The 12,148-nt window shown below is 49.5% G+C and overlaps 1 protein-coding gene across 2 annotated transcripts in view; it reads right to left on the bottom strand.

The window, feature by feature from the left end:
• Positions 1 to 12,148, bottom strand: part of LMCD1 (LIM and cysteine rich domains 1) — a 36,706-nt gene that overhangs the window by 11,708 nt on the left and 12,850 nt on the right. For both annotated transcript variants that reach the window (XM_074836103.1, XM_074836104.1), the window contains exons 2-3: positions 7,460 to 7,548; positions 4,569 to 4,824 (exon numbers count right to left, since the gene is read on the bottom strand). In XM_074836103.1, coding sequence (XP_074692204.1) covers positions 4,569 to 4,824; positions 7,460 to 7,548 — 345 coding nt within the window. The remainder of the gene's footprint in view (positions 1 to 4,568; positions 4,825 to 7,459; positions 7,549 to 12,148) is intronic.

Here is a 12,148-nt window from a genome sequence, read left to right as displayed (position 1 = left end):
CCCGACTATTGATTCTGAAGTAAAGGGAAGGTGTTTGGTCACCAGTGCCCTGCAACGTGGAAAGTAAATGTCAAGAAAATATCCAAAATAAAGTCCCCTACTCAGCTGGCCACTAGACACTATCTTAGAAGCAGAGTAAACTGATCTTGTGAGAGCTCTGTCCCACGCTGAACTAGTGCTCGTGGGACAGTGGGGTCTGTATAGTTAACTTCTTCTGGCCTGGTGCTAACGGGAAGGGAGTTTCCCACTCAAGGCATTTTTCCTATTGTAGTGTGAAGAGCTAAGGGGCAGCCAGTTGGCGCTCTGCCATCCTGTTTTAAAGACCAGCATCCAGCTGCATTAGATTTGTTTCTTACTTGGTCAGCATTTGAAACTGAATTTTAAAAAAGCAGAGAAGCAATTAACTGTTCAGTGTACATAGTCTGGTTCAGTACGGCCTTTTAACTACAGAAATGTTTGCACAACACTGAACAACTCATCACATCTGTAAAAGCTTCAAAGTCAGCTTCCACCTCAGCTACTTCCAGCCAGACAGCAGCATTGCAGGGCAAGATTCCAGCCTGAAGACTTGCAACAGCAATAGATAAATGATTTTATGGAGGCAGGGCTTCTTCCCCGTTTCTTGGAGCGCACATTAACATTGCTGCACGTTACGATATTGGACACCAACACCCAGTCTATGGTGTGTGTGCAACAGCAGGATTGCTACCCAGGAGTTTACTGGGGGAGAGCTGTTGCCCTGTGGGAGAAGGTGCTGCTCAGGTGTAGTGGGTCAGAGAGCTGCAGGATGCTGCAGAAGTGATCTGGTGCAAGATGGCTTTCACAGAAGTGAGAAATCCTAATAGGAACTGCAGAAACAAGAGAGACTTGAATTCCCCGACAGCTCCTCCCAGGCTGCACACAGGCGCTGCCCCACAAAATAAGGATACTGCTGGTGGTATCAGACAACCGGAGAGAAAAGCAACCAAACTCTTGGTGCTGTATGACTGAATGTTAGGACAGCGTATGCTATGCAGTCTGTGCCGCCTTGGTTCAGCCAGAGCACTAGCAGAGCAGTAACACAGTAGGATCTTAATGGAAGAAATTCTTAATCCACTATAAATGTGCCAAGACTAATGAACACTTACACCAGAGCTACGAGAGCAGCACGTGCAGCTGAAGCGTCTCGTTCCACTCCACCACCAGACTCTGCACTGCCAATGCAAAATGTCTGTGCTGAAAGCGAGAGAGAAAAGCGAAGCCTCCAGCCTTTCTTAACAGTACAGCTGGACTGCTCGGTGGCAGGTTTCAGTACCTGCCCAGACATCTGGTGGGATTTCACTCCTTGATCAAGAGAATGTTTAAAGTTATAATTGCACATTATAAAATGTGTCCAGAGAACAGATCAGGGAAAAAAAATTCAACCTGACACCAAAAATCAAAATCAAGGATAATAAAAAGTTGTTTCTCCTGCTGCTACCATGCAGCATTACAGTCAAATGCTTTACTATGTTGCCTTAGCACAGATAATGTTGAGAAAGAGTACTAAGTTTTCACTGTTAACTACTGGATTTTAGAACTATTTTATGGTCTGTTCTTTTCACTTCCCCCAAGGACCCTGAATATCTACTTCATAACTTCTCCAGGCACAGCTTGATGAAAACACACTCTGAACTTCCTCCTATTATTGGACCATCCACTTCAGGACAACAATATTAAAAACAATCCCAAGTTTCCAGACTGCCTTCAGAAGGAAATCACTGGAGCAAGTCAGTTCTGCACTAAAAGCTTTTTGGCCCAAATCCCTTTTGAGCTATCCCGAGAATGGCTGACATCCAGCATTTCTCCTAAAAGTTTGTCAAGTTGATCTTCAAGCCAAAATTTATCAAGGTTGTCTTCAAAACCCCTGCACGTTGTTTACTTGAATCAAGATATCCTTTCAGGCACTACCAAGAGTTCTAAAGCTTTTGGGGGGCATGTACCCTCCAAGCTGCCCCTTACCAGCACCATAGGGACTAGTTTGTTCCCTACAGTCTCCGCTGCATGGGGCTGCATTTGGGGTCACCCCAAACACATGCTCACAAGGGGGTACAGTCAGGGCTCAGGCCCAAAGAAGAAGAAAGCAGCCCAGCAGCCACAGCTTTGGCCATCCTTCGCAGTAAGGAGCCAACCCTGTGCTGCAGCCAGCCCATCGAGCAGCGAAACCTGGGTTTCTGATAAATCCCGGGCTGAGTAGCGTGTTTAATGAATCAGGCTGGGTGGGCAGAGTGCCATCATTGTTCTCCCCATCCCTCACGAGCTCCCTGATTCCCCGCGGGACCTGCGGAAGGCAAACAGTTGTTAAACAAACATTCCTGCTGGGCCAGCTCCTACCAAAGAAAAGGCTGCAAGCATCGGCATGACAATTAATCAGCCGGGCAGTTGGATGTGTGGGAGTCTCGGTCCCTCATTAAAGCCCAGTGGTCCGCTCCAATGAACACCACTGACCCCAACTGCATTCCCAGTACAGACTTCAAGCCACCCCCAGTCAGCCTTTCCAAGGGGGTAAGGGCAACTAAGTCTTGAGAAACAGTCAGTCTGCCTCTTGGGTCTGCAGCTGCAATATCACATTTGTTTCCCCAATTCTTCTTTTAAAAAAATCTGGTTGCAATTTTCAGCAGCTTTAAACTATTTGTTTAATTTGAAGAGCAAAAGCTGTCCACTAATGACAGTGTAATATACGATGTTTTTAGTACCACAACACAGTTAAAAGCCAGTTAAATGCTTTCCCTCAAGAACTGCTCTGCTGGCTAACACTTCCACACCCCAAAAACCACTTCCATTCGTTCCCACATGGCAATATCGCTCGCCCAGACAGAAACCAGGCGCGGGAGGGAAGGTGGGGCTGGGGGCTTGTTTTCAGATCCAGCCCTCGGCATGGGACCACGCTTCCCATCTCCCCTTTTTACCCTGAGCTCTCTTTACAAAACCTAAGCAAATATTTTTTTATTGGACCGGACTATGTTCGGCTGTAAGGAAAAAAAAATCCCAGCTCCAGCACTGAGTCTGGGAGGGGTTCCTCAGGCAGCAGGGACAGGCAGAGTTCAGGCCCACACAGGCAGGAGCTGTGGGCAGGATGCTCCCAGGCCTTGGCATGACAAACTGGTCCCTGGGAGAGGAAACGCCATAAATCTGCTGGGGACAGGGATGGGCTGGTGCTGCACCTCAACCGAGGCAGTGGGAGGGTCCCTGGGCAGAGGGGGTCCAAGCCCAGCACTGCCAGAGGATGTTTTCCACTGGAGCAACACTCTTCTGTGAGTGGGAGCCCTGAGGCACAACCACCCGGCTGCCCACCACCGCCAAAAGAAATTAAACCCCCTTTCCCGCCTCCTCCGCTTGCCCAGCAAGTCAGAGCTGAAATGAAAACAGCATTACAGAGAAGTTCAGCCACGAAGGAAACACTGTCAGCACACTGCTCTGGCTCCGTGTCGGCGCTCGTCCGGGGCCGAGGTGATACAGCATTCAACAGGAAACAAGGCTGTGTTCTGGGGAGGTTTGGGGCCATTCTGTGATTTACAGAGGCACAAGTGAGCACTAGTTACACTCCTGGTTAATAAATCTGAGATGCCAGGCCTATTTTAAGTCCAAGATTTTAATGACTACCTCAGCAAGCAAGGAAAATAATTACTATATGAAAGGCTACAGTTATTTTGCCCTATTAAAGCCCATATCCGTACCAGAATAATTTAGAAGCACAGCACTGGATTTAGATGCAGCATTACTTCTTTCCACATTGATTTAATTTCTCTGCTTTCGAGAGACTAAAGCGTAATTTCCTGAGGTGTTTGCTGAAAAAACCCTCCAGGTTAGGGGAAGTGTCCCAGCTACCTCCATCCACCTGCACTGGCTGGTCCTGGGACAGGCTCACACCCAGATTTGCAGATCAGACTCAACAAGCCTCTCCAACAGGGAGGTCAAAGCCCAGGACAACTCTTCCTGCCCAGATAAACCACCCAAAGAGCTTGTCTCCACTGTTTCTCCCAGAAGCCCAGCCCAGACCCGCCTTGTTTGAAAAGTATGGAGACGGTCTCAGGAGTTAACTTGTCCTGGGGCTGTCCCATGGTTTGCAGAGCCTCCTGGGTGCCCTCCTGGGGGTGTTTAAGGAGAGGACCAATCCCATCCCCCCTGAGAAGGCCTGGAGGAATTTCTCCTGCATCCAGCCTGGGCTTTGGGAGCATGCAAACGCCTGCGTGGGCTGCACAGGCGTGGTACAACTGGCAGGACAGCAGGGATGGGATGTCTCCACAGCAGTGTTTTTATTGGACATGAGCTTTACCCAAGTAGTGAGCTTTGTAGTTGTAAAACCCATTAAGATTTCTCCTAGAAATGTAAGCAAACCTATAAAAACCTGAAGGCAATCCATTCCCCTCTCCTACCTACTCTGGTTATTTATGCGGTTTTCCGAAATACAAAGTGTTATGTACATTTTTTGCTCTCTGAGGCAAACCATATGTTTTACTATTTTTGCCTGATAACTTTATTCCAGAGCTGAGTTATGTTCTCCATTAAGCAACACAACTACCCGCCAAATGTGCTGTGGATCATCTTACCAGCTTCTGGGTGAGCCCTGGCGGAGCCCACTCGTATGTGATGGTGTCGAAGGTGGGGTCTTTCCGAGACACGATGGGGTTGGTGATGATCATGCGATTCCTTTTGTAAATGCGAACGCCATCACCTCCTTTCACCCGGGCGGTAAGCGTGGCGTACTTGGAGTCCGACAGCAGGCGCCCAATTTTCCGATCATCCTCCAGGTCTGAGCTGAGGCTGTGATCCTCCTGGCTGCATTTGCACGACTTGCAGATTTTCCTGTGGGTGAGAAGTGAGATCACCCTTCTGATGCAAGCTGGGCCACGGTGGGCACGTGATCATGTGATGGCTGAGCCATGGAGTGTCACCCTCTCCCAAAGGTTAAATGCAGACCAGGGTTATGGCGTAAGACAAAAGGCTCCTGTGGCCTGAGCTGCGCATGGGAATTCAGCACGATTCATAGAATCAGAGAATGGTTTGGGTTGGAAAGGACCTTAAAGATCATCCAGTCCCACCCCCTTGCCATGGGCAGGGACACCTTCTACTAGCCCAGGTTGCCCAAAGCCCCGTCCAACCTGGCCTTGAACCCTTCCAGGGAGGGGGCAGCCACAGCTTCCCTGTGAGATGCTGGCACAGGTTGCCCAGAGAAGAATTTCTTCCTTACATCTAATCTCAATCTACCCTCGGTCAGTTTAAACTATTACCCCATGTCCTATCCCTACCTGCCCGCCCTGCCCCCCCCCCCCCCCCCCCCCCATAAAGAGTTCCTCCCCCCCTTTCCTGTAGCCCCTTTAAGTACTGGGAGGCCGCTCCAAGGTCTCCCCAGAGCCTTCTCTTCTCCAGGCTGAACACCCCCAAGTCTCTCAGCCTGTCCTCACAGGGAGGTGCTCCAGCCCTGTCATCTTCGTGGCCTCCTCTGGACCTGCTCGAGCAGGTCCGTGTCCTTCTGATGTTGGTGCCCCCAGAGCTGGTCACAGCGCTGCAGGGGGGGTCTCATGAGAGCAGAGGGGGACAATCCCCTCCCTCGACCTGCTGGCCACACTTCTCTTGATGCAGCCCAGGACACGGTTGGCTTTCCGGGCTGCGAGTGCATGTTGCTGGGTCATGTCCAGCTTTTCATCCCAGAGGGATCGGCAGCGGCACAGAGCAGAAAGCTGCAAGCCCCTAAGTGCTGTCCCCAGGCAAAAGCAGCCACAGCAGTGCCGACAGAGCGCTGCCTCCCACCCGCCACAGGGAGCTGCCACTGTCCGTGAACTTTGAAAACCCCTTCAAGCATCACTAAATCTCCCCCCCTCACCAAGCTCCAACAGCCGAGCACTAGCCTCACATCTTACAAAGCTTTAAATGCCATTAAAAAAGTGACTGCTAAAAGAGGAATTGATACTAGTTGTCTACCATTTTAATTACAATAGCTATAAATCATCAAGTCAAGTCTATAAGGTCACTCTGCTGGACAGCTTTTCCATCAAATGCTAACAGCAAAAAGGACAAACTAACTCTGATGCAACCCCAAGTATTTCAGCAGGATCCTGGAACAAGCATGATTCAAACGAGCCTTTGAGTCAATTAAAAACCCCAAAAGTAGTGATTCAACCAAACAAGTGTGTTGAAGTTTGGATTTCCACACAGCTGAGGTACTGAAGCGGGAAAGGGAAGGCTGCAGGACACAGTTGCATGCCACCACGGTGAAGTATTTCAGCAGCACACCTGCAGACCGCACCGCTGCCACGGCTGCACAGCCAGCAGCAAACAGGAGCTCTCCCAGCTCACAGAACAGTCTAGTGTTGTGCAAGAGAACCTCAGAGGGCACTAATGCTTTTTTAATTAGTGACATCTGGATAGGTCCCTTCCATTTCAAAGCCCCCTTTGTTTCTCCCATTTTGGTTTGGAAGCAGATAGGGCAGGGCAGCAGCCCACTGCCCCTGCCCAGAGCCAAGCACGCAGTACTGCTCGGCTCTCACCAGCTGCTGATATTTGGTGGCTGTTTACCTAAATTAGTGTTTTCAAGGGGAAAAACTGAAAATAAAGTATCAAATAACAAGATGTTTCTTGCACTTGGCACAGGATTTCAGCCGTCAGGATGCTCAGGACAGCCAGCAGCAATGGCCACTGTGGTGCTGCCAAGCAGGACACAGCACTGAGCCCTCGCAAGGGCTTTGTTCCACTCTGCCAGCCCTGCACCCGCGCTCACCCTCAAGGACGAGGGTGACAGACAGGTACTTGGCACGACTCCTGCCGACAGCACCAGATTGTCCTTTTGGTCAGCATTTCCCTGCCTCCATAGCAAGCAAGGACGTGTTTCTTCTAACTCATTTCCAAACAATCCAACAGGCAGAGGAGCCCTGCCCTGGCCCACACGCTGTGCAGGGCATCAGGTGGCTCGTGCCGAGCACAGCTCATAGCAGCTTTGGCACCATGTTCCCCTCCCCATGTCCCACCGAACAGCACCAACCATGCAGGGCTGTGCCAGGGACAAGCCCATGGCAGGTGAGGCCCTTCTGAAGGCCAGGCCACCTCACACCCAGCTTTCTCCTCTTCCCAAGCTGCAGCTCGTTGCCAAGACCTGCGCCCAACCTCACAGAGATAGTCTCAACTTCCAGGGAGCAGGCAGTGGTAGCAAAAGAGGAAAAAACCCCACTGCACGAGAGCCTCAGCTTGGTTTAAGCACTTGTGGATGAGGTATTAACTCAAAAAATAAAAGAGCAAGACCAGTGGGGAAGGGGGATGGAGAGCAGGGAGCACGAGCATCTGCCCAGCTCAGCAGCTGTCCCAGCCAGCCAGTGTGTCCCCTCCACACCTCCCACCACCACCCCAGTGCTCCGCAGCTCTTTGCATTCAAAGCCACTGGAGTCTGAATGTCAGCAGGACCAAAGGGACAGCGTCAGGGCAGGGCCCGTCAAGGCCAAGATGTTACCTCCAAGAATGTGGCTCAAAGCCCGTGCACGTCCCTCTGCAGCGTAAACAAGGCACACCTCTTCCTGACTGTGGCTGGCTCACCGACATCTGGAAAAGAACAGGACACCCGAGTTGGAAAGGCTTTATCCTCAAAGATCATCTGAGACTACAGTACCAATGTTGTGTTTTGTCCTTCAGATGTTGGATTTCTTCAGCCATGCCTTATATCCCATGAAGCCTCAAACCTCCCAAATGCCATTTGACCTGCTACAAGTATTTTTAGGGATGCTCGGGATGAACATTTTTGCTTTAAAGTGAGGGAAGATGGCATGTCTGGACCAGTGTGGGTGGGATGGCACATCAAATAATGAACATGCACACACACTGGGCAGCCACCTTAATCTCATGCACAGAGGCCTCAGGTCTCATTAAAAGGTTATTTTCCTTCAGCTTATATATTGCACATGAATCTGTGCAAGTCAGAAATTTCAGGCAGCGAGACATGGAGGTGCACTGCCATGACCTGATGCTAAACTTCTTTTACTGCAGCTTGGACCTCCTTGGTCTTCCTACAGGGGCTCAAGTGTATTTTGGGAATGGGCATGCTCCCATGCCTCTGGCACTGGACTTTACAGGTGGTTTCCATGGTGAACAGGAAACAGGGGAGGAAAAGCAGGAGGGGAAGAAGGGCTGTGGTTGAGCTGCACTTTCTGCTGCTCACTGAAAACAGAAGAAAGTCACCTGTATACATGGGTGCTCACTGCTGCAGAGATAGTACTAAGAACTTCCCAACAGGAAAGATACAAGCACAAAAAGACACAAAAGGAGCCAATAACATTGGAAAATAAACCTATTTTAGTGTCTGCGCTGTGGGTTTATCAGACACGGCTTTCTGAATGTGAAGACTGCAGGAGGGTATGATGGGAGACAAGAAGTACTGCAGGAAGCATCAGGGAGAAGTGACACCACAGGACACTGACTTTATCTTAGCCTGGTTGTTTTCACAGAAATTCTCAGACTCCTGTCTGAAAGACACAGTTATTCCCTGTAAAAATGGACTTAAGGAAAACAAGAGCAGTCCCACCCCCAGGACTGCTGCAACACCAGCATCTCAGGAGCTTCGCCCCATCTCAGCAGATCCAACCCTGTGCAGTCAGAGATTAAGCTAGAGAGCAGTCATCCACCTCCGCAAGACCCTAATAGAGGCAGTTCTCAAGGAGCATTATAAAGTGTCACTGCTGCAATTTTCTGACCATTTTGGACCTCACAGTCTGCCTTTTCCATTAAGGCTTAACACATACAGGTCTCACACCACCATGCCCTTTTTGGCGCTTGCTCCCATTCATCAAGTTTTTGTAGATCTTTAATCCCTCTCAAGGCACAAGCTTGTTCTAGACATTGACTATTCGTTAAGACTCCATCAGAAGAACAGTTGAGGCTGCAGAGGTTTCTGTTCTAGAGAAGGGTGTTGCCTGCCTGTGCAATATTAATCTATTCCATGTGTGTTTGTGTTATAATAGTCTTTCATTACAAGATCATACCCTATTTAAATCAGTATTTGTTATGCTGCCTCCTGCCCCAGCTCCTTGTCTTCCTTGCCCAGACCCAGCAGTCCCCATCCCCTGCACAGCACAGCCCTCCCCAGCTTCACACAGGGACGGGCAGAGGCCATCCCTGCCAAAACCTGATTTCAAATGGAGGGATCAAGAGCAGTAAAAGAACAGAGGATGTTTTTAAGGTGTGGATTTGGGGGAACATGCTCAGCTCCTTCACTCTGCAGTGGTGTGCATGGTTAAAAAATAAATTCCCCTTTGAGGAGGTTCTGCAAGGACCCTGAGGGCTCCATAGCTCCGCTCAGATGCAAACCCAGTGGTGATGCTGGCAGCCGCTCCTTTCTCCTGTTCCCTCCTGCATCCACCCGTCCCACTCCCAGCACCACCTCCCAGGCTCCTCAAAGCTCCTGCACAGACCTGGGACACCCCAAGGTCTGCCCCGACATTCCAACTCATATTCTGCAGCTTTGGGGAGGAAAAGGTTATTTGAAGGCACTCAGGAAAGACATTTAATTTACTTGGAAAGCCCAGTGTTGCTCATAAGGACAAAGCTTTTATGAACAGATGGTTCTAGAAATGGCTGGATGCTGGTTTGCCAATTTTAAGTAGACAAGCCTTTACATGCTTTTTTTGGGCAGAACTATTAAGTCTCCATACAAGGCTGCTCATCCTTGAGAAACACAGCCCAAAGGGTATGAAATGGCCCATTTCAGCTCACTTTGCCCCCAGGACTGCTATTTCATTTGTGCCTTGGCTTTCACCTGTAGTTTTCACCTTATTTTTAACCTGCAGTTTTTTCAGGTATTTTGAAGCCAGTGAAAAGACCTCTCACCCTGGGTATTCATAAAAATACATCTTAAAAACAGTCTTAGCATGCACATACACTCCACCCTGCCTCTACTACCCAGAAAAATAGGACAAGTTTGATTCTCCAGCTATGTGCCAGCTCTCCAGAAGAGATAAAGACATTTCAGATTCCAGCACAGACCACTTACAGTCTTGCCCACTGTGGAACTCTGTGCTAGATACCTACTAACCAATGGTTTTTTTAACTGACTCTGATCTTAATGAGTCAGACAGAAGCTGAGTATAGGCAAGGGACTATGAATGGTTGTTTATTTAAAATACAAACATCTGTATTAAATAAACTCCTTTGGAAGAGTTCCATTACATACGAGGGGGAAAGCGAGGGAAAAGCACTGTCAGTAGCAAGAACCACGTACGTGAACCCCCAACAAGACAACCCAATGCTTCACAGCCCCAGTGCCAGTGCAGGAACTCACAGCCATTTTGGGGGGGGGGGGGGGGGGGGGGGCACCAGGCTGTGACCCCCACATGGATACATAAACCCAGTATTTCCCTTTATTTCTTCAGTGTTAACAAGGCCTTTTCTTAGTAATTTATTCAAACTGGTAATTTGTTCTACTTGTCCAAGTATGACTTCTGCTTCACATCCCAGATCCAAGTTTAACTGAGGTTAACTGCTCTTTACTCAGTCTAAACCCCAGGGAAGTACCTATTGAATCAGTACTCCCCAGAACACCCTTGCACCCACCCTCCAGAGCAGGCTGGCACTACCCATCACCCCAGTTAGCCAGAGGATCTGTGTCCAGGCTGCTAGAGTGGTTTTGGACACCCACCCGACTCCAAACACTGCCACAGAACAGCTTGGGCATGACTGTGCGTTGGCAAGGGCAGGACGAACATCCCAAAGGCTGGCAGAGCTGGGATCCAGCACGTGGTGCCCCACACCACAGACAAACAGCCAGCTCACAGAGGGACAGACAAGTCCAACAAGTGCTTCTGACCCCAGGGGCACCCTGCAGCACAGGCTGTTCCTGTGAGGCTTACCAGAGCGAGGCAGGCTGCACCCCTCCACCTCCTGACCTGGCATGGCACCTCTGCCAGCACCCTGGGAACTGCTCTTGAACTTCCACTGTTGTCTCACCGCAGTTACACATTTACTCAGCCCAAACAAATGCAGTTAAATGGATCACATTTAATAGACCAAAGTCACAGCTCTTATCTTAAGCTGCCATTGTTGTTTCACTTGAACCCACCCATTGGCATCAACAGGCAAACCTTGCCTTGGGGTTATACAACAAAAGCTGATCATCCATTTCCTGAAGACAGAACTAAAGTCCTAGCCCTGATCTTTGGCCACAAACTTCTTCAGACATGTGTAGAAAACCTGGTCACTGGCCCTCTCATTTATTCACTGCTCTAGCCAGGACCATACCACATGCCTTTGGTCAGGAGCTCCAAATCTCCTTGGAAACTCATGTTTGTAGGTGTCAACAGCATCACTCACCTTGCAAGCTAGTTGTGAGGATGAAACTACAGGAAAAGATTTGGGAGAAACAATGCAAAACCAGAGAGGCTCTTCAAGACAACACATGGCTCCTGAGCTAGCTCAGGTTCTCCTGCCCTCAGAGATGTAGGTCTCCAGCAGGAAGGGAAGGTGCTGGGATAGCAGCTCAGGTGGCCCCGTGAAGCCTCGGGGACATCCCTGTGGCATGGACAGATGTCACCAGGAGCAGCCTGAGTGAACAGACTCGAGCCCCCTCCACATGGGGACGGGACATTTACCCACCAATCGCTGCATCACCCTGCCCTGACAGCTCAGAGCCCTCCAGGCAGCATCTCCTCTCCACGACTGGAAGCACAGCCACGTCTCTCTTTGGAGGACAGCGTAATTCCTCGCTCCCTCGGAAGTGGAGGGAGGTTTGAGCCACTCATTTCCACCGCTGCGCAGGGGCCAAACATAACAGGGGTTGCTGCCTGTTTTTCAGGCTGCCTGGTCAGCAGGACTTCCTGCCCAGATATGGAGCTTCTCCTCACAGCTCCGCTCCAGCTCCTCAAATATGCTTAAAAGGAGATTTCTTTAAAAAAAGACACAGCAAAAAACCCAAACCCAGTAAGATAATGCAAAACAAATGGTCCCCAACTATCTTAGACTCCACCTATGCCCAAGCCCATTTGGGAACAGCAGTGTTAAACAAAGAGATACTGAAGTTTAAGATAAAAAGTTTGAAGACATTTGTAATGCTTTTAAAAAAAAGCCTGTGTCAACAAACTGCTTGGAAGAAAAGCAAATTGTGCTCACCATGACTAGATATACAACACATTTTAAGATTTCTGTTTTGGCTTTTTTG

This window comes from Strix aluco, chromosome 11 (assembly GCF_031877795.1).
Source record: "Strix aluco isolate bStrAlu1 chromosome 11, bStrAlu1.hap1, whole genome shotgun sequence".
NCBI lineage: Eukaryota > Metazoa > Chordata > Aves > Strigiformes > Strigidae > Strix > Strix aluco.
The sequence above is the reverse complement of the archived record's forward strand: the minus strand, read 5'-3'. Positions and strand labels throughout refer to the sequence as shown.